The sequence below is a fragment of the Varroa destructor genome, unplaced genomic scaffold, assembly GCF_002443255.2.
Source record: "Varroa destructor unplaced genomic scaffold, Vdes_3.0 BEIS01000002.1, whole genome shotgun sequence".
In the NCBI taxonomy this organism is placed as follows: Eukaryota; Metazoa; Arthropoda; class Arachnida; order Mesostigmata; family Varroidae; genus Varroa; species Varroa destructor.
The window spans coordinates 9946515-9967389 of NW_019211455.1; the positions used below are offsets into that span (position 1 = coordinate 9946515).

Sequence of the window (20875 nt, forward strand, 5' to 3'; positions counted from 1 at the left end):
TGCGGTACTACTCTTTTTTTGCTGGATAATTTCTCCCACGGAGGAGATTAGTAAACTGTTTGGTTTTTGGCTAAAAGAAGGAGTTTGTGTGATATTTGTGAACTGACTGTATTCGCTTGTACAAACAAGTTTGGTTTCAGAAATATTCGGGCCATTTAGGTAAAGGCGGTGGGTTAAATTCCTTAAATCTACAACAACGAAAAACTCAAGCAAAGTATTCCCTTCTTCTTTTACGATAAACATTTCCAAGGTTGAACATTTTTCCTACAAACTATTTTGTCGTATTTCTGCAAAGCTACCAAATTCACTCTGGCAAAGCTCTTTTTGAGTCGTGAAAATGGCGAGCTCGTATGAGGGGAAATTAAGTAAACACTTAAGTAAATCTAGAAATACTTACATTTGCAAGAATATGAAAAACCGCGTCTCCAGCAAGTTCTGTTTAACATCCATTAGGAACTATTGTTGCTGGTGAAGATGTGTCTAATGTCTTCTCTTTCCTTGCACAAATTCTATAGTAAATGGCAAGTAACAAGATTCAAACAGGTCACACTGATCTTTCCAAGTTAAAGAGTTTCCGTGCGGTCTCAATGTTAAAAATAAATGGTTGTTATCACCAGAGCTCTTGTCACAACTCCGCTTATTTTCACTGGTGTGCAGAGTCAAATATATAGGAAATGAAATAGAGAGGGTGTAGTACTTTCGTCGTATCGTCTGTGACTTTGATATAAGACTTGATCGTTTCGTTTAATTAGAACAAACATTCTAAGCACACGTTTTGAAGATTACTCTTTGGCAACCAGCTCGATACGAGAATATCAAACATTATGTGCTCCAAATGCTATAGTTGCCGCAAACAGAATCTTCGATTCTGTTTTTTCTACTATTCATCAAGTTTCTATAATGTACTGCTTCCCTTTGCATCGCATGTATACATATTGAAATCGTCAGCCAGCAATATTAAATCACACGTGACTATATTTAAATGAGTTGCAAAGAAAAAAGTTATTCGGGTGCTATTGAAATTAGGTTTACATAGTGTGAACATACGAGGCTATTATCATTTATAGGCTTCTCAAACCATACATTTCCAGGATACTGTAAATGTTGAAGAAGCAGCAGCTTTCATTTTAAGGCATTTGGTAATCCTGTTTCCCTCAGCAGGTATTCGCAATGCGGTAACCACATGGAAGAGGTTTAATCGTGGGAAAGGTAAGGTTATTAGCAATTCCCCATCCAATATGTGGAATCTTATGCAACCAGGAAGATAGCTTTCTCACGTAGAGATTTCAACGTAAGTATACACCATTCAATTCCACTAACCCCAGCTACAATCCGAGTAGAACACCGCGTATTAGCGCCACGAGCGTGTAGACGCACGCTTACTATGGGTATAGGTGCAAATCGGCATAATGAATAGAGTAATACATTTCGGCGGAAATTATTAATTGGGCATTATAGACTGGAGAGGCCTGTAGAGCCTATTATAAATATCACACATATGCCAAATGTGTTATTTACTCTCAAATACATGGGAAGCAGGCAGCAAAACCGGTCTCTGAGCATTGATCTGCAACTGCTCCAATTGAGACAGACGAAGGTTTTTTAAGGTGAGCTCTTCTGACATTATTTAATTTTACTCAAATTTTGCACCTTTGTCATAGCAGATATGCCATTTAGTCTGCATAGATGAGCCTACGTTCCATAGCGCGTCTCACTTCCCGAGCCCTTTTAACGGCGTTAACTGGTTAATGTGATTTGAAGCTTGCGTTGCTCAAATAAGACATTGCGAAATGATGAAAAAAGAGTAAAATCGGAGTCCATCTACATCAATGGCACAAAATCACACAATAATTTACGTAACAGGAGGTTACAACAGTCTAGGGTAATACTATCAGTCACTGATATATAAATATAAACCTAATGTCCTCCTTAAATTATAAAGATTCTATTCCTGGTTGCGCAATTAACGCGTACAGTTGGCGTTAATCATGTTCGTATTCCATCTGCTTATATATAGAATATTAACTTAAAAAACGTTTCTCGTTCGATTGTTTCTCATCTGCCGGGCGCTATGGTTTCGCTACGTCGAAATTCTATCGCAGTAAAGCGCTGGTTTAGGGTCATATAAAAGTCACTCCGTTCATAGATAGTTCCTTACCGCCTCGATAAATATTTCCTCTAAGTTATTCAAATATTTTCCCCTAGTACATGTATTTGATTTCAGTACATAGGTGTGTTATTAAAAAATAGGTTATTGCCGATGCAGTGTGTGACGATTGTCACAAATTACTTATTAGATCAGAAGAAAGACATATTTCTAGCGGAATCCTTGTCGTTTTCCCACTCCTTATGTCATTGCTTGACTAGAACGTGCTGAAATTGTAAGCTAAGTAAATAAGCAATACAGTTTAGTCATGATCCCTTTGTCATTAGTAAATAATTTTTCGGCTTTTCAAAATCTCACTGTCGAGGCAGATCAACGTGATTACGCGCAAACCAATTAGTTTGGGCACTTAAAAATATTCGTCACTTTTTACACCTATGAGCACAAACATAACGATCAGTAATTATCATCCAACAGCCATACGTCTAATCCCCTCAAGAGGCGGTTGAATTTACGCACGACCGCCAAATTTTCAATCGAATATATATATGTATATTAAATAGACCAAAATCGATGCCGTAACGCAAAGCACTACATTCTTGCTTTGATAGGACAAAAAGTACTTTGAGCGCAAAAAGTCTGTAAGAAGGCACTCAGCTATACCCGGGTTGGCCACTAGATTCGAACTATAAGTTTGTCGCGTGTGGTTGTCATCGGGTCTGTAAACATGACGACCTGCTCAATAGTGACATCATAACGTCAAGACCTTTTAGCGCTAATTCGATTTTTGCTGATTGTTTCTGTGATGACATCTTCTGACTGGCCGAACTTACGTGACGTGTGTCGACGAGAGACTGCGGATAAGCACATACGGCCGTTTCGCGAAGAGCTGTTTCAATCAGATTCGAGGACAAACAAAGGTCGATGACGAGAACTCGAGCGTCTGTTGACGGATGCCTATAGCAGTGCCTGTAAAGTGGCGAAATAAATTCTAACTTTTTACCAATAAAAATGAACACTGAAAGCGAATTAAGCTGTAATTTTAGTTTATCACAAATGTCATCCCCTGGAATCCCCTAGCAGTTGACACATCCTGTTAAGGCCGTGACACATTATAGAACAAGTCTTCTAAATAGTTTCTAAGGTAAATAATCAGATTCTTGAAGTTGCTATAGGTGAATTACACGCTATTCAGCTTTAAAGCCATTGTTATTGGCTTCTTTATGGTAAGTAGTCTTGTTTATCTAATAATAAATTATTCCTTATAATCGTCAATTGTTCTACCTTATAAAGGAAGTACAATTCAAATTATCAAGTTAAAAACTCCTATTATGCATACAAATGATTCGGGTTTTACTTCTTGTACTGCTTTAAGTGCCGGTGCTAAACGCTACAATCGCATAAACGTCGTTTCAGTTGAAACAAAAACGCTAAGATGTGTAACGTGTCTCCCTGATTAATCTGCAATAGTAAATCATCAACCTCGATCATCTCGAGATCCTTCCCGGCTGGCTTTGCTAATCGATATAAACAAGGAGTAATAAAAATGACCGACCCTACAACGAAAACTACCTAAAAGTCGACTCTTATCAATCTCTGTCCTCTCGTACTAAACATGGCTTAGTTCACATACTTCTTGATTGGTCAATGAACGCATACACATCTCAGAACGACTTGCCAATTTAAGCGACTAGCACGGCTATTAGTTATTCCCTGTGATATACAATAAACTCTCCCGAAAATCAGGACCGCGTTCAGTAACCTATTCGCAGGGTCATTCCTTATTGAACCGCTTGTTCTAATTGCTCCAAACTTGCTTATTAGAATATTTCAAACTCAATAAACTCCTTTGAAACGTAATGAGCGTTATGTTAATAGGACAAAAGCAATATATCTATCTTACAGGTCGATAAACTTCTACCGGTGCATAGCACCTTCAAGTAGAGCTTAAAGGACTCGTCGTTTGAAGGAAGTCGCTCTGACTGTATACTATTCGATTTAAGATGATGCGAAGGGAATACTATTGAAGTTAATAATTAAGTCGGTAAGCATTTAAATATTTGAATTTTTTTTTTATTTACAGTACGGTATACGCAGTGTCATTCAATAAACTTTCTTTGATCAGCGATAGTGCCTGGCAAAAAAAGCGCCATCTCTTCACCTGCCACCTACATGTAAAGGGTTTAACATAGTCATTCCTTGTCTCAATAACACTGAAGACATTAGAAAGCATAACTCCTTTTAAACCACCCATACTGCGCTTAGCGTGTACACGTTGCATCGCCGAACACATGGCTATATCTATAACTTTCTGTGATTTCATGTTTGTTCTATGTTGCGTGACACACAGGTCCGCAACGGCATTTTTTACATAAGATCTTCGCCAGTGATGCCAGGCCTAATCGTTCGCTGCTTTGTGAAGCGATTTGACTTGTTTAAACTTAATAAAGGTCGCAGATATTGTTTGATAAGTGACGTTTTTTGGTTAAGTTGCAAACCGGAAGTATGAAATTTATACGGGATTTCAACGACATTATAGCCACTGGCTCGAAGCAGACGCACCCGATGAGCTGGGCCCCCAGAAAGATACTGATCGTTGTAATAACTTGTGAGCCCGTGACACACTAAAATGATCTTGTCTCCCACCTGCAAGCAGAAAAAGTTCGTCTTTGTTTTTGAAGATAATAATGAAAAAAAAACAATTGGGTAAATTATAATTGACACAAATTAGGCATTTTCGATTCGACAGCTGAGTACATGTTGCTGCGATGAACTGTTACATTCTCGCAGATGTTATTAGCGAACGACTAAGGTGTATACAGAAGAAAAGATTAATAATGTAAGCTAAGTCTACTGCTAATGCTTCTAATAATAAGGAATGTAAAAGGCTTGAATTTCATTAAATTCCATATGCTTACCTTGACGTCCTGTTCAACGTACATTGGCATAAAGCATCCTATTTTAGCTTCATGTTCAAGTTGTTCGGTAACTATAGCATAAATTTCCTTGGCTAGACGTTCCTGTAACCTCGAAGTCACTCTCAGATGGTCCTGCTTTGTTTTCATGCGATATTTGTCTATCAACGTAGGTTCCACGTTTACCTCGTTGGACCAAAAAAGAACCGAAATAGAGAACCAGAAAAGCGTAATCGCAGCGGAACAGAAATACTTAATTTGTGCGCATTATGATTAATTAAAAGATCTAGCACTTTGATCCCAATACAACAACTTTGTTATTACATTACTAGTCGAAACTGTTTATTGTTAAATATATGTTTATAGATGTTTAAATTAAACTCGCACTTATACTTTAACTTTTTAAGTGTTGGATAAAGATTTCAAAAAACATCGTTCTTGAATGATGAGGTATTTAGAAGTAGATACGATGCACAAGAAATAGAAAATTATCTATGTATCTTGTAGGGCGATCAAGGTATCCCAAGCAGTTCTGATTACAGCTACTGATGAAGTTTGTGAACAGATTCAGAGATATGCGATATTTCTGTGATCATCGGCGATCATATTTAGACCTCGTTCAAAACGGCTATTTACTAAATTAGCTGTACATACCAACTTATGTATTGACGGGGCTTCAATTCGATAAGAATCCCATATGACTGCCAGGCAATAATCTAGTCCGCGAAGATCTTCTGAACGCAACTGAAAAGTGAACGTGAAGATACTCTAGTAGGTAGAGCAAATTCTATTTATTTCTATCGTGCATCGAATTAGCCAAGACGTCATAGCAAAATTGTGCAAACAGGAAGTCCATCAAGCTATACACGTGTTAAGGGACAACATATTCAATAGCCTTTTTTCAAATATGAATGCAACTGCCCAAATAAAAAGCTCAAATTCAGAAAAACACATAAGAAACGCGCTTTGATAAATGAGATTTTAACAAGAGTTGTTTACTTGTTTATGAAAGATATAAGAAGCTGCTCTTTGTGTGTGTTTTCTTATTCGATGCATTGTACCATGCCTACATGTAGCATAATATAGGTCAGTTTATATTCTAACCTTGTGTGGATCGAAAGAATTCATGTAGAGTCTCTTATCGTAAAACCCCATCATAGTCAGTGACCACGTGCATAGCACGAGGAAATAATATCGCCGGTAGTCGTCGATTGGATTCAAGACGCGTTCAATTAACCTGTTGGTACCAAAAATAGCCATACACTAGGCATATACAATATGAATTCAGTCTATGTGATTCAGCGTTCAAGTTCTACAGTGTAACAGATAACTTTCAGTTTATTTATGTCAAGCCATTATCAACAAGGTTAACTGTCAAAATCGAGTTCAAGTAAAAGTAACAGCAAATCGAAGAATTTCTAATGATTATATATGTCGACATTAGTAGTTTAGCATGGAGTTTAATTATCGCATTTCGTTACGTGTCTCCAGCACAAACTTTAAGGGACCATAAAAACAAACGTATTCGCATGTTACTCTAGTTAGGTTATCTGTGGATAACAAGTGCAGTCAAGGAGAACACAAAAGTTCAACCGACAAGCCAAGATGTAAAACGCGGGGGCATCGGTGCAATATATATATATATATATATATATATATATATATATATAGATATATACAGGTATCCAAAAATTGCATACATTAGTATTAACTAGATTATAACTTTCTCGTTTTCGTAATTAATTGGAAACTATTGGATAACATTTCAAGCTTAATTGACTAACTTTGATTTTCAAACGCTATCGAAACTTTGAAAATTTATCAGAAGTACAAAGACAATATCGTTTAAATAAAGAATGTTTCAGAAAAATTAACCTATGCGACTCAATTAACTGGATGAAATTCGAATGGTTCGAAATGAGTGAAACTATTGGGTCCATGTTTTGGAAGCACTAACTAAAAAAACAGGTACTGAAAAATTACAATGTATCTTCACAAAAAATTCTCAGAAGAATCAAATAGTGACCTTAGAAATTTCAAATCAAGTGTCTATTGCACCTTAGGTTGTTGAAAATGGAAAAGTTATGCTTCAACGATGGTACATGTTATTGTATATAAAGATAATCCAGACTAAACAAAATTTTGCGAATAGTACTTGGAAAGTCTGAACAGAATCCACAGATTTAGGAATACATTGTTTGGTATATTAAAAATAAATGTCGACTACTGATTGACATAACTATGGTTACTAGCTAACTCTAAAAATCTACATGTTAAGTGTATGTAAATCACATGGACGCAGAACACCATACGAACTGGCCAAAAATTTCAGGGTGTTGCGAAACTTCAAGCAAATTACTAATAGGATTATTTCTTTTTTACAGTACAGTGACAGGGTCAATTACTTGGTTCTACTCAAGTAAATATTTTACCATACATTCGGGAGATAAATTTTTTTTATTCCAACAGAACAGCTGCACACTATCATCATAATGTAAGAGCATGTTTTGGTGAGAATCTTCCAAACTGATGGGAACACGCCGCTCTTTTCCTAGATCTTACGCTAATAGACATTTGAAGAGAAAGAAAGACGTACCTTTTTCCTTGATCCGCAGTAATATGTAAATTAAAATAGGCGTAGGTAAATAGCATAGTGCTGATATATTTGGGTCTGCATGTGTCCAGCTCGGCCATGAGGGTTAAGAAAGCATTGTAGACAACCTTTGCATTGCATAGTTTTACCTAAAAACATAACGGAAATACATACAGAGTGGGGCAATCATTCGGACAAATTCTAGTCCGCCGTAACGGGCACGTGTTTGTCCGCTATCTTTGCTGCTAGAAAAAAAGAACAGTTTTTCTAGAACGAATAAACAAACCCGTCGAGACAATTATTATTTCGTTGGTTTTACAATTTGAGCAAAAATTCAGCTAATCCTTCTGTCTTGAACAAACCCTCACAAAAAATTAAACACCGAGATCGACAGTGTAAGTGATTGCCAGCTTTTATGCGGTTCCTGGAAAACCCAGTGAAGACTTTCATGAGGCAAACTAAAGGATCTTCAATAAGGTTCTGCTTTAAAAGGCTTAAAGATTAATCAAAATAGCTCAAAAAACCATTTGAGTACACCTAGGCATTTGATATAGAAATTAGAAAATAAAGGAGAGGAAAATATAAATTGCCGATTGGTCCGTTTAAATAAGTTTCAGCGATTGGCTTTTTTTAAACTTTTTGCGCTTTTTTGAAATTTTCAAACGTTTTTGTCGTTCCAAGTTCTCTATTTTTTAGACTTTAGGCTTGTCATCAGCTTTGAATATAATTTCGTCGTACTTAGCGTATTTGAGCGACATTTTAAGAGTTTATACTTACCAAAATCGCTTCATGTTCGGTTTTTCGCAAATTAAAAAGACTACTTCGAAAATGATTAATTAGTGATTTATGTCTGATCTAAATTTGTATGGCAGCGAATGGTGATTATACTAAATAGATATGATTGACAGAAATAACACTTTTAGCATGTGGAAATTGCGTCGTTAAAATACCCGTAATTTCATTTAAGTATTGTCATTTAAAGTCTAAAGTTTTAAAAATAACATATAAGAAAAAAACAAGGATTGAGATGTTCTACCTTATATAATACAAAGGCGTTTAAAAATAATAATATTAAAAGGAAAACCGCGTAGGAGAGTGGCATGGTTGAGCGATTTTTTACCAATAACTTAATAATGAGCTATTTAGCTGGACGTATCTAGAGATACATACAAAAAGGAATATTTCTAACAACGCCTGTAAATCACTATTTGCAAGCGACTATGCATAACATTAGGTTGGAAAGAAGGTTCCCGCACTTTGAAAAAACTTCCTTTTCCCACCACCCCTTACTTGTCATTTACTTCCGATATACAGTTCGAAAATAGTTCGATGCTTTTATTTTAGCCGTAGCGTGTTATTTATTTTAACTGCACTAGCAACGTAAGTGTTGCGAGTGCAATTAAAACTCGAAATTACTCCCCAAATATGAATATTCCGGGCGGAAAAAGGGTGCACTTTCGACACTTTCTGTATTACCGGTTGCGTCGAAGCCAAAACACTATTGAAACAACCTGGAGTATTTGCCTTGTGCAGGGTATTAACAATATGGCTAACAAGATCGTTCAAAAGTGGTTTAAAAAAAAACGGTATCAGGGATCCAGGAGGCTCTGACCGACCGTTTGAGCTCTACGACGACTATCTGAAGGCACTTCCAAAAAAAAACGGCTGAGAGACAACACGGGGATTAGCCGAGCATATGGGCGTAAGCAACGCGACAGTGAATCTTTTGCATTTAGATAGAAACTTGGGCCTTGGATACCTTATTATTTGATTGAATCGAACAAAGCAGAATCAACGCTGCATCTCAACATCTCGCCGGCTATCGAGCGTCTTACAGCCACAACCACCGATTTCTGCGCAGAATTCTTATCGGCGATGACAAGTGGTATCTGTACGTCAACATGAATTAGAGATCGGAATGAGTGAGACAAGCCAAGAACCAGATTTCAACCATGTCCAGGAAAAAGTTATGCCCTACGTTTGTAGGAGGTGCGAAAGCCTAATTCACTGACAGTTGCCTCCTACTAACCGAGCAATTGATTGGCACATTTATTATATCGAGTAACGTAAGATTATTTAAGAAAAAAATCCAACAAAGGTCAGGTCATCCGGTTCCATGACAACGCGAAACCATAAACAAAAATTGGCAAAGCTGTTCCCTGGACTTCAAATGGAAAGTTTTGTTGTGCCCTTTACATCTCTGGATGTTGCGGTAATGGATTTTCGAGTCATCGGGTTAACTGAGCAATCCGTGGCCTTATCTTTGACACGGAACGGGTTAACTGAGCAATCCATGGCCTTATCTTTGACGCGGAACGGGTTAACTGAGCAACCGGTGGCCTTACCTTTGACACGGAACAAGAACTCAAAACATGGTTAAAAACTTCCTTAAGATGAAACTTACTACTCCCTGCCGGACAAAGAACGTCATTAGCAATAGCGGAACATACACAGTATAATAAATTTTGTCGCACATTTAAAATGTAGTATTCTCTTTTTCGTAAAACACGCGAATATGTCACCGCCCACGGATCGATATAGAAACGATCTCCGAAAATGCAATTGGCACAAAACAATAAGAGTGTAAATAAATATCAGCTGCGTATCTTCGAGTAATATGTATGAACTCTGTACTGCTAAATTCTACGTTAGGATTATCATTGCCGTGGTCCGCTCCTATTACCTGTGTTCCAACGCTGGCTACGCGCACCTGAGATTCAAGAGACCAGCTCTGACTGTCCACGTTAGACAAAATATCCAAGAACCTAAAAAAGAAAATTTCCAACGCTACTACTACATTTTACACTAATTCAATCGTGGTCTACACGAATAATGCCAACGGGATGGCTGCAACCTACTAATAAGCCTACAATATCGTTAACTTTGTTCTGAACCTCCTAAGGATGTTTAATACTGCTATAATGACATCAGGACATCTTTAGCAAATAAAAACTTAAACTGGCTGTTCTCATGTAAGTACAGCGGTAGCGTGCCTGCCTTCTAAACTTAAAGACATATGAGCAATTATTTTAAGGTAACTATGTTTGATACATAGAAACACACATACGATACTTTGTTCGGCGTTATCAACATCGACAAGTCATGAGTGATGCGCTAAAGACTAAACTGCACGTATGATATCACTGCCTTACGCCACTGATAGTACAGCGCTATTTGTGATCGAATGTAATGTAAAAAAAATTGTGCACAAATGCAATAAGCAGATGTCAGCCATTCTTCGGTACGAAAAACTGATTTTCGTCATTCTGGCTCAACATACACACACACGAACTTCATATACTTGTCGAAATATATACAAAATAAATATACTATTCTTTACTTTACTCTAAAGACAACATACCTTTTAACAATACCCACTCTTCCGGTTATTGGCACTTGTCCATAGCCACGAAGCAATTTTGCAAAAGCGGATATATATCTCTCCTCCACGGGCTCGTCGGACCTAATACTGTTCTCGACAAGACTCATAAATCTTTCCCACAAACTAACGCTCACGATGTTAACCTTACATTTGTAAAGCGAGTAACTCACAATGGCAGCTTCTGCGATGTCTAATGACGCGAGTATGCTTCATTATGGCAGCAGTCATCATGAATGCCAATGGTATCAAACATTGAGAAAGACGCCGTTGGAAATTCGCCCACCGGAATAAATAACAGAATGAAGTAAATCTGCGAGTTAGTTTAATAGAGGTGTAGATTTGCCCAATGGATGCCCAATCATTAGATCACGTTTATTCACGCTGCTAATTTATACCTTTTCGATTCGTATAAACAACACGTTACAGTAGTAATATCATATATGAATGGTACGTCAATACACATACTGAGACCTTCGTGTAAAACACACTGCATTTCAAAGGGCCGACAAAATAATGCTTCGGGTCTTAGTTAATCTTTTTTTATTGCTAAAATTACAAGCGAAAAAAAGCAATATTGAATAGAACAAAAAATTTAATTTTGCATTTTCATTAAATTTTCATAAAATTAAAATTTTAAAAATAAAGATATTATTTCGTATTACTAAACCGGTTTTAATTATAGAGTACTTCGTTAAGATCAACGTTTGCGAATGGATCAACTGTTTAGTTGTATGCCAAAAAAAATTGCAAATTAAAGGTAATTGTCTAAATTTACGATTCAAATGCAGGGTGTCATTTCAGGATTTTGACAAGGATTTACATTTTCATCAAACGACCACATATGCGTATAATCCCGATTACCATGACACATATCGACGAATCGTCTCTTAGATAATCAAGGAACCCTTGTGCTATCTTGCCCTTTCCAAAATGGTGCCCGACATCTTTCTAGCTTAAACACGTAATAGGGTTATATAAACACAGTAAAAACATTTTTCAAGTAAACTATACGCAGTCGATTTGTCTATCAGGCGCTTACATGATTATTTCGATATGTATTACAGGTTTTTACAAGCAACCCATCTATAGCCAGAAAGTCGAATACACAGAAAAACATATGTGGCCATAGCGGATGAAATAAGAATTCGATCTTATAATTTCAATGAATTAATTTATGACAATTAAGGCTCAAGATTCTATACTCACTCGGACAATACGCTTTCGACGCATTCGACGGTTCGAACAGGTATCTCTCGAATCAAATTAGACAAAAACAAATACTGTACCACCTCTTCGGGACTCCATTCAGCGATATGGTGTGACTACAACGGATACGATTGACAGGTCGACGCTAAAAGGTATACTTGTTTATTTCTTATGAATACAAATAAATATTAGGGCAAGATGAGAACAGGCAATACCAGTGTATGGTGCAAATAATTGAAGTTGGGCTACCAAAGTCGTTTATGCATTCGTGTTCCGCTATCAAGCTAATAAGTACTTCCAGCTGAAGATGCCTTATCTTTTTTAAAGTTCAGGCCATCAATTATGTGTATCATTGAACTAATCTACCAAAAACTATTTAAGCGAAGGAATGGTACCAAAGTTGTTAGACCTCCCAATCTATAAGAACTGGCGAACAATCCGTTTATAAGGTAAGGATGTCTACGATTCTGCAGCTCTTAAAAACTCAATACAATTGGGCACTTGAGATGAACAAATCCGGGGTCATTCATTATTTTAACTAATATATTGTTATTCCTGCTTAGATCAAGTAGGAGCCACATTAAGGTTCAGTCAAGCACAACTAGGCTACAAAAACGCATAGAAAAACTACGTTCAATACCTGTGCGATGAGTATGCTTTTAAAAAGGTTACTTTTGAAGATCCCACATCTGTAATAGAGATCCAACACTACTATTTGGTCGCGGAATGAATTATTCGGCAAAGTCAATTGACAGTATTGATCCACAGCGTTCTAAAGATTGACAAACAATCCAGATAAACACAGCAATAAGAACGTCAGTAAGCATATAAAGTTTTACTGGATTTTGGTCTTATATGTGAGAAAAGTAATATTTCTATCAAATCCATTACTTCCTTAATTTAATCATTTGCCCAGGACAACATGATAATCATTATCATAATTGGTTTCTATGTGAATTTTAGGGTTGTATGAGAGAACACGAAATCGCAATTTTCATTGATGTAATAAATGTAAATACTCGTTACTACAGAATTGCGGCTCTGATTCTAATCCACGTCTGGTAGAAAATGTCTCTCTTTCTGGTTAAAGGCAACGGAGATTAACAAAGGACAGGGGTCCAGCTATTCTGTACTGTAATCGATACGTCTAGTTTTTAGCATCCTTTACCCAACAGGTTTTTAACGTGATTACGCACCCCTAGTTTCATTTGCTGCTCACTCCTTGTGCCCCTAGGCACTTCATATCGTGACATGTGGAGCAACACCTCGTAAATGCAATGCAAATCCAGGTGTGGAATCGTAAGCGCTGCAACAAAAGTACATCGAATCCATGTTTTAGATAATCTTGCAAAACTACATGTGTCAGTATAATCAACTCCGTTGCTAGCGGAAGTAATATAATTACTAATGCTTCATTGACATGACATTGGTCCTGCCGAAGATGTTCGAAGTTATTCCCGTTTTGGTCACTACGTTGCTGCTAGCGCTGAGCTAGCTATTGATTCTTCAAAGTTCAGCAGACATATTATTTGGTGCTGATAGACATCCTTACTTAACTGCGGCTTCCAAATTTTCTAATAACGTTGCTTTTCTGACGTAAACTTTACCTTTAAACTATCGCTCCAGAAAAAAAGTCCAGATCTAGGAGACAGGCAGGATATTTTATGTCGCCTGTTTCTTCAGTGTCATTCCTACCCACCTCTTTGGAAGACTCAATGAAGGTATACTCTTACATTATGGTGATAGCGTGCATCTGTGTTGTGCTATCGGAATTAAAACTTGCCCTCATCAGCAAAGTCTTCTCATTTAAATTATTTACTATTGAAATTTAAATTATTGGCATTAGTGACTGTACTGTCAAAAAGAAACACTCAATTAAATTTTCGTATGTACATTTTTTAGTGTACCCTGTATAAAAATATACACGTCGACGGAGCCGAACCAGCCAAGTATCTTAACAAAACACTTTTCTCTTGGCCGACCCTTTGTTTGGGGTGCTTCATAACTTCCAGTTTTCAAGTCCCTCTGGACACTACTACAAATGATATTATTAACGAAGTGCGTACACTTGTTTTGTAGCTCGCAATCTCCACATGAGTATGTCGGACTCGGTCTTATCCTCTCGTTGTTGTTGAGTGATTTGATGGGACTTTAACTTACACATCGTAGATTAATGACATTAGAATCGTCTTACAGGTTATCCTATTAATAGCCAATCATTACGCTTTTAGTCAAAAAGGACTTCATGAGCGATAACCTCTAATCTAACCGCGGTAATTGGTGTCCAGTTTTTTTAAGTAGGCTACCATATGTATAATCAGCTTTAAATTATTGCAGTTTAATTATCGCTTAGTCGTACATGTTTTAGTACTCTTCAGCTTACTGACCGAGATCATCGATGAGTTTTGGATTGAGATCCTCTATCTTCGTGTTCGTTGTGTCGGAGAAAAACTCATACAGACAGTCGGCCGTATTCATCGCTTTCATAACTGTCTCTTTGTTACTTTTTAGCTTGCCGAAGATGAACTTGTCTCGCTGGGCGAGAATATTGTAGAAGTACTCATTTTCTGTTTTTTTTTTAGTTAGCTGGCCCCCCCTTCGTATCACCGACCGAGCCGTCGTCGCTGTAGACAAGTATCGCGAGTAAACGGCTTTCTGGAAAATATTATAGTTTAATCGATATAGGTTCATGGTTAATATATCGTTTACTTGTACGCGAAACGCGTAGTGTAAATGCCTCTGAATGCTTCTTTACAACAGTTATTTATTCCAATCTTCATATTATGTGCCTGAGAGGTTTAAACGTCACTACACACGACATAATTGTCAAAAAACACAGCCTAGAAAAATCTTTGCTAAAGAAAGCAAGCGATATAATAAAATGTCAACAACATCGAACAGTAATCGCGCGTTCTAAATTCGGTCGCAATCACTTCGGTAACTGAAATCAACAATATTACCAGTTCTTATACAGTTAACTACCAAGCGCTTGCCATAGAAGCTTCACTAAGAGTTTCTTCGCAAGTTTAGTTAGTAAGAAGGAATAACTTCGAAAAAAAAAAGACTAATTGAAATAACTGAGTAAAAAATGTACATATGCTCAGGCTAGTCAAAAGCCGATACAACGACATCGATCGAGGTAGACCAAGAAAGTGTGACAGACAAAAGCGGGATCGTACCTTCTCGGATTGTACAAAAAGTGTATGGTAGTTTAGTTCGAATTTTACGCCGGGAGTCGCATTAGCACAACAACCTGAGCTTCAACATGAAACGTGCCTGTGTGCTAGCTAGCCTTTCATGACATAAAAATCGAGTAATCACTATGTTTTTATTAGTTCAGGTTGGTTAAAATTACAGCCTTAATGTTTCTTCTAGAAAAAGACACCGAGCTTTTCCGTTATATATATTTTTCTGTGAACCTTCTTGTCGGAGAGGTATCAAAAGAAAAAATCAAATGTGGCAAGAATAATTTAGGTTTAACTGAAAACAGAACACGTTCCCAGATTAAATTTGATTAGTTGTTCGAAAAACTGAACCTGGGAGACCCGAAAATATCGGGCCGCGCTCCCGATGGGATGCAGGTGATTATGAGCTGGGAGAAAATTCACGTAGAAGCATTGTTGATTTACGTTAGGGAGAGTGTTCTTATAATGGTAGAGAGTATGCGTTGCAGGTCAAACAGCTGTGACAATTGTCATAATATTTTCAAAACGTGTATTTCTTTAATTTTGCTTCCATGTTTGTACGTTGATAAGTCGTAGATAATACCTTTTTGTACATTGTACTGGTCCCCTTTGTTTTTTTTTTTATTTTATTGGTCTGTTGACCATAAAAGCGACATTGCATACACGTTTAGGTTGGGGCATTTAGAAACGGTTATATAAAGCAATGAGCCTGCTTGTGCCCAATACTTGACCGGATGTGAATGTCCGCCTATGAATTCATTCTGCTATATCCTATGTAATGAAATAACCATGGAAGTTTCTAGAAGAAATTAAGCATTTGGCAATATATTACATCGATATGAGTGAAAAAGAGATGGAAAGGAGAGTTTTAATTACGACAAAAACACCTTCCTTTTCTAACGCAAAAGAATCGTTAAACCCTTAAACTGTATGTGGTAATAATAGAAACAAAAAGGAACTATAGAGCTATTCATGAAATATATCAAATATGAAAGACCCATGAAATATTCTCTTGCGTGTAAAAGAAGTAGTTATTGTATATTCTTGTGGATCCATTAATTAGAGAATTAAAATATAGAAGTAAAATTTACTACTAATAATAATGTTTCCCATTTCCTAAGGTTATTTCTTTTCCTGCTATTATGATATCACTTGCTATGACTTCGTTCATGTCGAAGTCGGTGCATAAATCAGATTGGTTGATCAATTACCACGTAAATAAAAACGAGAGAGCCTTGTGGTTCACATCTCCAACAATATGATTTAAAGTTCGAAAAGTGTGATTTTACAGAATACTCTTCATACTGTGTCGGTTTACATGGATAAGCAGAAGCGCCTTAGGTATTAGTGGAGATGTTGCGCCTGAAAATGAAAACAGCAGTAATATTATTATTGTTATCGATACTCCTGCGATCTTATGCACAGGAAATCGTATCGTTTCCTTATAAAGCACTTTTTGTGCAACTTCTTTCATAGGTTTAGATGCAAATGAAAATCCTAGCCAAAAATTAAAGTCAAAACAATATGCGTCTTTGCAGAAGGAGGCGATTTCGTTCATAATTCCATTTTCATAGACCGACGTTGAAGAGTCTATTAGGCAGGGAACTTGATAGAAGGCGTACGTAATGAGTACTATAAGCGTTGAACGTGTTAAGGTGCTAGTCCTCGGAGATTCCGGCGTGGGCAAGTCGTCAGTCGTCCAGCTGATCTGCTCTGGAAGGCCCGCCGCGAGATCACTCGCATCGACCATTGGATGCAACGTTGAGGTCAGTTCAGTTGTTTAGAGAGATAAATCGTTTGAGTCCAGTGAATTTTTCATCTTGATTGATCATTTTTTTAGTAAAAGTTGTCACCGTCTTTATACCAACAATTTATTTTAACGCGAATACGAGGTCTACTGAAAGAAGTAAATCCCGAATCCTTCTTATCCGCGCCATTGACTTTTCTACACAAAAGCAAAGGGGTGTGTCTAAAAATACTTTCAAGCTCATTTTAAATAGCCATTAAGTAGTCAGTTGTTACTTTAAATGAGTGAAAAGCAAAAATTATGCTCGTCGCTTTTTTTTATTATAGTATGAAGCGTTTATGTTGTTTCCAGGTAAAGCTACATGAATATCGACAAGGAACCGACCAACAACGAACGTTTTTTGTCGAATTTTGGGAGATCGGAGGCAACACGGGCCACGCCAATGCTCGACGAGTCTTCTATAATTCCGTCCATGGTGGCTATATTTATAACATTATTATTCGTTTTTATTGTAGTACTCAAGTAGTAAGTTGAAAAGTACTCCTTCCCAGGATCGCACATTACTACTTGAATCATGATTAGTTAAGCCTAAACCGAAATGGAGGTAACTGATCATGCTTACAAAGATCTGCATTACACAGCAGAGAAGGTGCTATTTCAAAGAGTAAGAAAGGTCATGGGGACGAGCATTCCTAGAATATAAGAGATGAGCTCTAGGCACGTGAATAACAATTCAGGGTATCATCAGTAGACAGTAGTAGTGCTAAATGTGACTACGGTGTTTTGTTTTTATGCTCGTGTATTCTGTTGTTTAGGAATAATAACAGTTAGATTATTTCGCATACGCGATGTTGTTTAATGGAAATAAAGTTCATAAGACGATTCAATCTAAGCGTCCTATTCCATTACACTATATGAATGGTGTTCATCTAACGGAACATTGCTATTATAAACATCATTATCCTTCGTTGTAAAATAATTTCAGTATGGAACGCACTGAAGCTGAGCTCTAATTTTTAGATTCGCCTCTGTCTGCTGTCTATTGCAGGCATCGTCCTAGTTCACGATTTAACCAATAGTAAAAGTCACGATCACTTGAAAATGTGGCTGGCGGATGCTGTTACGCGGCGTTCAGGAGGTGAATTTGATGCTGAAATGTTTGCCGACCTACAGGTATGCTAAGGTTTTGTGCTGATACGAGCTCTCGGGTTACAGTTATCTGTTGTTTTGCTCCCAAATGGATCACGAAATGCCCCAGCGAGAGAGTTAATTCTGCTTAATATTTTGGCATATTCAATCGCGCCTGCATACGCTGAACATGGTGATCGTTTCGACTTCTTAACGTGATTTTTCTTTGGATTTCATTTACTATATTTTGAATTTTGTTATATCGTTTCTGACTACCATAGGCTATCTTGATAACGCCTAACGTTTTAAGCAAAAGTTCCTTGAATCTTCTCTTCATCTGAGGCTGAGTCGGGTACGGAATTCGATTCCGTTCAAGAACTTGATATATTAATAATATTACAGATGATCAAATATAATATTTTTTGGCCAGCCATATGTGTACTGATCGTTACGTAAACAATATGCTATTACTATCGTTAGGTGCCTGTTTTAGTCGTTGGCACAAAACTGTCACGGGCAAGGGTACAGCATCGGCGAGGCACCCACATCGCAGACCTTTGCGGCGCCGAACAAATTTTCGTCGATTCAACGGGAGATGGAGAGCATAGCTCCAGTCTTGCTCCCGGCTCCTCCAATGCTGTTAAGCTATCACGCTTTTTTGACAAGGTTCGAGTTTATCAGTTACTTTGTTTATGATACAAAAACTTAGCCCATGAGTTCAAACTTTTCAATTTGACAGTTTCTTTTTTTCTTCTCTAGCACGATTTTTTTTCTACATGTAAAGGCATTTTAAAACTTTATTTGATTCCTTTATCATAAAATTTTGGTTTAGTCTCAGGCTCAGTTTAGCTATATGTATATATATATGAAAATCAAAACTATAACTTTTTGGCTACAGGTTTCGTCTGCACTGTAGATTAAACAATGGTTCTTCTTTACTATTAACTAGCACTGTCTGTCATGCAGGTAATTTTGTCCCTAGTGATCATTGTCGAGGTATTCGGCTCATAGCTTCTGTCTATGAAATATGTCAAATTGATTATAACTTTATACACAAAAATGCAATTGATAACTTTTTCGTCATTCATTATGTTCCTCATGTCTCCTATCATCATCGTCATCATCGCGTCCAGGTGATCGAGAAGCAGTATTACAGTTCAAAAAACGTGTTGAGCCCCCAGCCACCGTCGGCGTTTGGCGACCGTAGACGGCCTGCGAATTCACCGCGCTTTTTACAGCATGTCGACTAACGCCCCATTGAATGAACCCCTTTGCTTCTAGGTCTCGGCCTGTTACCTCGTCAGAATCGCACGCTTTGTCATCGTTTACATATATGAAGACCGCCAAAAGTGGATGTTGAAGACGATTTCGCTGTTTCGAAGCCGTAAGATGAGGCGACTCGTAAAGGTCGACGGCGATGGTGAATACAGCCGGCAATATTTTTGCAGTAATTTGAACGACGATACGAAGGGGAATGAACGACGCGACGGCATTTAGATATGATTCAGCACCCCAAATGTTCTACGGGATATAAATACTACACGATTTGTGCAAATAAAGAACAATATTTATGTAGAGTGTAGGGGTCACAACGTGCATTCTCCATAGAATATACAGTTCTGACTTGCTTTGTCACAGGGCCAAAGCCAAAAAAAACTATAGGATAGGCTGGCCACACTTTTACGCGCGTTGGAAGTTGAGACTCTTCGCATATAATTCAGTACTTGTTGAGGGCAATCATACGAGAGTTTTTCTGAGCCCTCTTAATACCATCAGATTAAATTGTTCTGTAGTAATGTCTTTTGCTCTAAATTTATCCATATATATGGACGGCCAGCTATTGAACGTTTCAGTGGTCTGATTTAGTCAGCATTATGTTCGCGAGCGAAAATGCAACGAGATAACATTATAACGGCCACAGCAAACTTCAAAAAGGAAAATTCAAAGAAAGGCATGGCCATTGCCAGCAATATTGTCACTAGCACAAAAGCTGACTACAACAAAAAGGCATAATGAGGACGCGGATAGAACTATGAATGTGTTAATCGTGTGTATTTATGTCAAACTGGAATGAAACTAGCGAATAAAGGAATATGTATTTGAGACAAGGAAAGATAATGTACCAAATAGAACATGATTTTGAAAGATACTCGATTTGGTTTGCATCCCTATAAAATGAGCTGTGCACATCAGGTTTATCGAGTGGTAGTTCAAACAATGATATTATCAAGAAAGTAAGTTCAGTAGCATTCTACTTGATTTGAAGGGGTAAAAATTACTACTATCAGCATTAGTGATATAGTACGGTTGATCACCAAATTTATAAATAAACGTCTATCCTTACGTTAAACGGCCGTGATGAGGACAACCTGTAGCATGTACATATGAGTAGTTTGTTCACCTATGTAAATAAAGTGCATATGCGTTTGATAATTTAAAGTGTGATTTTTCGTCTTTGGATAAAATAGACACGCATACATTGAGAGAATATTCTGTTGACGTGCGCCACTTAATTGTAGTGCTTAATTAATATGTTAACAATCCAGACAATCAAAGTGAAACGAGTTAAAGAGAGTGGCTCTTAGTGAAGTGTTTTGGTGTATCGCACTCTAACG

At 37.4% G+C, this 20875-nt stretch overlaps 2 protein-coding genes across 9 annotated transcripts; one reads left to right on the top strand and one right to left on the bottom strand.

Moving 5' to 3' along the window:
• Positions 1-4155: 4155 nt before the first annotated feature.
• On the bottom strand, positions 4156-16716 carry LOC111245973 (uncharacterized). The gene is made up of 12 exons (XM_086981375.1): positions 16597-16716; positions 14588-14855; positions 13397-13506; positions 12841-12972; positions 12201-12316; positions 10974-11201; positions 10296-10377; positions 7616-7761; positions 6124-6256; positions 5674-5763; positions 5023-5205; positions 4156-4750 (listed from the first exon to the last, which is right to left on the bottom strand). Exons 2-12 carry the CDS (start codon positions 14685-14687, stop codon positions 4472-4474), a joined length of 1599 nt encoding a protein of 532 aa, XP_086837501.1. The 5' UTR covers positions 14688-14855; positions 16597-16716; the 3' UTR covers positions 4156-4471.
• LOC111245974 (rab-like protein 3) lies at positions 15382-20693 on the top strand. Of its 8 annotated transcripts, none has more exons than XM_086981381.1 (6): positions 15382-15401; positions 16924-17151; positions 17484-17607; positions 18181-18305; positions 18741-18926; positions 19542-20693. In XM_086981381.1, exons 2-6 carry the CDS (start codon positions 17011-17013, stop codon positions 19755-19757), a joined length of 792 nt encoding a protein of 263 aa, XP_086837507.1. In that variant the 5' UTR covers positions 15382-15401; positions 16924-17010; the 3' UTR covers positions 19758-20693. The 8 variants fall into 8 exon arrangements, with proteins under 8 accessions (XP_086837507.1, XP_086837503.1, XP_086837502.1 ...); XM_086981377.1 differs by lacking the exon at positions 15382-15401 and adding an exon at positions 15402-15540; XM_086981376.1 differs by lacking the exon at positions 15382-15401 and adding an exon at positions 15620-15781.
• Positions 20694-20875: the final 182 nt, after the last annotated feature.